Genomic DNA, 4,463 nt, shown 5'->3' with positions numbered 1-4,463 from the left:
ATAACTGACTTCCAATTTTGGTGTAAGTTATCACTTATCAGAAGCCAAGACCTGTCCACACCTCAAATCCATACTAAGTGAATCAAAATAACTAAATACCTACACCTGGGGATATCTAGTAAATTATCCAAAATACTTTTGTCTACTAAACCACCGTAAGCCTAAAAATTTAAAAGACCACATCCCCACTCCAAATTTGAATGGATAATCTTTAGACTTCTAATTTGCACAATCATAGATCTTTCAAAGTTTTTAAGTCTATTTGCTCTGGAAATCAAGGCAGCATGTCCCTAATGCTTTAACCTGCTGCTAACAATATCATAGCTTGTGGTCATTAAAAGAAATTGGTTCTTCTAACCACAAAAAAAAAAAAAGAAAAAAAAAAACAGAGAAACAAATTAATAGTTAACACAAAACTTAATTGTGTGAAGACTAACATGCCCGCATCTATATATTTAAGGAAAAAGACATACACAATGCAAGTAATATACATTATTTTATTACAAATTTAAAAAAAAAAACAAAAAAATGCAACATCCTAAAAAAAATTTTTTACTGGTAATACAAATTCCTATGAAGTTTTTTCTACCATAAGAAATTAAAGAAACCATTAAATATTTAGAAACATTCAACATCAAAAGCTTTAAATCTAACTGTACGTTGTAGCCCTTGAAAAAAGCTACAAATTCTTTTTAAAAAGTATTTTCTCTACAAAGAATCTCATCAGCTATACAAAAAATCTGTACAGTTTTTATACTGAAGCTAATGTTGAGCTGCACTTGAATTTCACATTCTTAGCAAAATAATTGCCTGAGCACATAACTCCACTTTAGGACAGCCACTTATTCTTCATCCTCATCTTCCTCCTCTTCATCTTCGTCATCTTCTTCCTCCTCCTCCTCTTCCTCATCTTCTGGTTCATTCTTCTTCTTTGAGCCTGTTGGCCTACCAGGACCCTTCTTTCCTACTTCACTTTTGCCCTTGGCACGGTATGCAGCAATATCCTGAAACATTGTCGAAGTAAGGTCAGCATCCGGTACCATTACTCAAGTGTGAAAAACCACTTCATTGTAAACAATTTAACACTGACCAAACCCTTCCTAGCTGGTCTTCAGAGCAGCACAGGTTTGAGAGCAATGGCTCCGGTTTTAGAAAACATAACTACTGGGGAACTACACGATCAGTCACTGCTCTTTTTCTGATAATGTCCTTTTACTTTCCCTGCATGCCCCTTTCCCGCCTTATACAACTATCTAAAAACACAGCTGGCACTCTACCTTCTAAAAGAGATTTACACAACTACAATGAGTGTACAGGCAGGAATTTACAAGGGCAACACACACTGTATCACAAGGTAAACTTGTCTGTACTGCTCAGGTTTCATTAGGACTTTTCAAAAACTGACAGCCAGTGGTAACAAATATCCCAAGTTTCCACAACTGACGTGTATAACAAATGTAGAAATACGATCAGTTATAAATATTATCTAAAAGGCGCAGTACCTTTTCGTACTTCTCCTTTAGTTTAGCCGCCTTCTGCTCATACGGTTGTTTATCTTTGGCAGATTGCTCCGACCACATCTCACCCAGTTTCTTCGCGGTATCTCCAATCGACAGGCCAGGGTGTTCACTTTTGATCTTTGGGCGATGTTCAGAGCAAAACAGGAAGAAGGCAGACCTGCAAGGAAGCAAGAGTTAACAAATAAAGGAGGGATGGGGTGGGGGGGCGGTGGGAGGGGGTCAGATTTCAGATCAACTCACGGCGGTCTCTTCGGAGCATTGGGATCCTTTTTCTTTCCTTTCTTATCACCTTTGGGAGGCACATAGTTCTTCATCTCCCTGTCGTAACGAGCTTTGTCGCTCTTGGCCAAATCTTCAAACTTGGACTTTTCCTTTGCAGACATGGTCTAGGGGCCGGAAAAGGAGTCGCTCAGCAAGCAATGTAAAGAAAGTTCTTAGGGGTCCGAGCAAGCAAGTCAACAAGTGGAGCAAAGTCGAGTAAGTCGGTGAACTCGAGCTCTTAGGCGGCCAATACGTGAACAAACTCACACTCGCACTCCCGGCACCGCGGCTGGGGAATCCCGAAACCCCTCGGGGACACAGGGTGGCCAAAGGGTGCCCCCCCCCCGTGCGCGCGCCCCAGCCCGCGGGGAGCCGCCCGCACCACCCCGGAAACGGCCCGCCGCCCGCTCGCACCTTCCATCTCTCGGAGCACTTCTTGGAGAACTCGGCGAAGTTGACCGACGAGTCCGGGTGCTTCTTCTTGTGCTCCTCGCGGCAGGTCTGCACGAAGAAGGCGTACGAGGACATCTTGCCCCGCGGCTTGTTGGGGTCACCCTTGCCCATGACGGCGGCGCGGCGTCTACCTGCCGCGGAGGAGAAAAGCCGCGTCGGCGGGGGACCCGCGGGGGTGGGGAGGAGGAGGGCGTGGGGGAGGGGAGCGGCGAAAGCGGGGAGGGGAGGGGGGGAGGATGCCGCGCCGCTTCCCGCCTAAACCCCGCGCGCCCCCGCGAGCGCGCGCGCCCCGGCCCGGCCCCGCCCGGCTCCGGCCCGCCCGCCAGCGCGGCCCGCGCGCCTCAGCCACTCGCCCCGAGGCCCAAAAGCCGCCGGCCGCGCGCCCTCCTGACAGAAAGGGCGCGCGGCTTCCCCAAGCCACCGCGAGCCCCGCATCCAATCCAGCTTAAGAAAAATGAGAGAGAAGGGCGAAAAAGAGAGGGAGAAAAAGAAACGCGGCCGGGTTCAGGGGCTTCCCGCCCGACCTCTATGGCCCCGGCCCTCACGCAAATATTCCGCCCGCTCTCGAAGGTCCCCGAAGCGGCCGTGCCGAAGCCCGACAGACGTCCCGCCTTGACGCGGAAAGACCCAGGCCGCCAAGCCCGGGCACTCTCGGCCGACTCTTACCTGGCGCGAGCTCTTCCCTCAGACCTCCACAGAGAGACTTCCTTCCCCAAGCTCCGGCGAGGACTGGTTTCTCGCTAACGCAATCCCCAGCCTCTTGTTTTGCAGAGTTCTCCGCGCCACGGCAACTTGACGAGACCAGCCGCAGGCCACACCTCCTCCGCTCTGATTGGCTGAGAGGATTATTCAAACCCCGGAGAGTCCCCGCCCTCCCACAGAGAAGGGTTCTTATTGGTGGGTGTCTAGCCAGGCCCGTCCCTCCAGACTTAGCCTAGCAGGTTCGGTGGGTCTCCCAGGTCGTTAACTCCCAGACCCGTTGGAACCGGTCTAGAGAGGAATGTACTGCTCGACCCTGATTGGCGGCAGGAAAAGCGTTTGAAAAATGGCGGGCCCGCCGCTGATTGGCCAGGATTGTAAACAGGGGTGTGGCAGGCCAGAGGAACTGCCCCGCGGGATTTAAAACTATGGAGGCGGGCGGCTGACGCTAAGTTCCCCAGGTGTTAAAGATGGCTTTGAGGTGACTGAAGGCGCTAGGCCAGCCGCCGTGTGGACAGCGTAGCCTATGAAATAAAAAAAATGGGGAGAAAGCGGGGAGTGCGCGGTGCGGAGCCATAACGCGGCTGAGGCCCAGGTGGAACCGGAGTATGGCGGGCGGGGAGCCTCCGCTGCACGGAGTGTCTCACGGACCCCTCGTCCGGCGCCCGAGTGATTCAAAAATAAACAAACAACCCTCGCTCTCGGGTCAGGGGCGGCTCCCGTCCCCACACACCCTGCCTCGGCGCCCGCACGGCGTCTTCCGCAGCCGAGCCGCCTGACGTCTGCGGGTTGGCGCGGTCGCGGGTGGGAGGCCGGGGCTCCCCAGCCTGGGTCGAGCCGCCTTGCCCAGGACCGAGCGCGCCCTGCGGCTTGGCTGTGGCGTGCGCGTCCCCCTCGCCTCTTGATCCGTTCGTGCGCCGCTGTTTTCTCGGCGTTTCCGTACCTTCCCCCTGCAAGCTGGCCCTCGCTGGGCTGCCTCCCGCCTGGTCTGCTTCTCGTGTGAGGATCATTCCCAGTAGGGCTTAAGGACGAGCAGTTCTTTGCCTTCTTCTTAAAAACTAGACTCGAAAGCTGTGTTTTCCCTGGAGATGGATGATTGTTCCGCATTGCGAATCTACCTAACGCCAGCAGACAGGGGTCACACAGTGTTTATGTTTTACTGCAATAAAAAAATGCTAAGGTGCCAGTTCGGTGTGGGGGGCATATTTTCCGTTTCAAGGGTACCAGGTTTTTGTGGTTTTTTTTGTTTTTTTTTGTCTTTTGTTTTTGTTTGTTTGGTTGGTTTGGTTTTTCAAGACAGGGTTTACTGGCCGTTGTAGCTCACTATATATGTCAGACTGATCTTGAACTCAGGCATCCGCCTGCTTCTGCCTGGGATTAAAGGCATTGTACCACCTTGCCTGGCTAAGGTTCCAGAATTTTGTTAATCATAATGCTTATAAATGTTTTTGTGTCTGCCTGAAATCTTACAGCTAATAAATGACAGTTGCAACTGATCTATAAACCACACACACACATACACACACACAC

General features: G+C 51.2%; 1 protein-coding gene across 2 annotated transcripts; it reads right to left on the bottom strand.

Annotated features, from left to right (window-relative positions):
- Window positions 1-483: 483 nt before the first annotated feature.
- On the bottom strand, window positions 484-3,025 carry Hmgb2 (high mobility group box 2). Of its 2 annotated transcripts, none has more exons than XM_052162333.1 (5): window positions 2,901-3,025; window positions 2,196-2,361; window positions 1,761-1,906; window positions 1,503-1,677; window positions 484-1,004 (listed from the first exon to the last, which is right to left on the bottom strand). In XM_052162333.1, exons 2-5 carry the CDS (start codon window positions 2,343-2,345, stop codon window positions 843-845), a joined length of 633 nt encoding a protein of 210 aa, XP_052018293.1. In that variant the 5' UTR covers window positions 2,346-2,361; window positions 2,901-3,025; the 3' UTR covers window positions 484-842. The 2 variants fall into 2 exon arrangements, with proteins under 2 accessions (XP_052018293.1, XP_052018292.1); XM_052162332.1 differs by having other exon boundaries at window positions 2,196-2,365; window positions 2,901-3,023.
- Between the last annotated feature and the right edge of the window lie 1,438 nt (window positions 3,026-4,463).

Source organism: Apodemus sylvaticus, chromosome 18 (assembly GCF_947179515.1).
Source record: "Apodemus sylvaticus chromosome 18, mApoSyl1.1, whole genome shotgun sequence".
Classification (NCBI taxonomy): Eukaryota; Metazoa; Chordata; class Mammalia; order Rodentia; family Muridae; genus Apodemus; species Apodemus sylvaticus.
Note: the sequence above shows the minus strand (reverse complement) of the source record. Positions and strands in the feature narration are given on the sequence as shown.

Coding starts and splice junctions, on each gene's coding strand:
- Hmgb2 (XM_052162333.1), bottom strand. CDS start 2,345: ATGGGCAAGGGTGACCCCAACAAGCCGCGGGGCAAGATGTCCTCGTAC. Junction 1,678..1,760: donor AATGCTCCGAAGAGACCGCC/GTGAGTTGATCT, acceptor GCTTCCTTGCAG/GTCTGCCTTCTTCCTGTTTT. Junction 1,005..1,502: donor TAAAGGAGAAGTACGAAAAG/GTACTGCGCCTT, acceptor ACAATGTTTCAG/GATATTGCTGCATACCGTGC.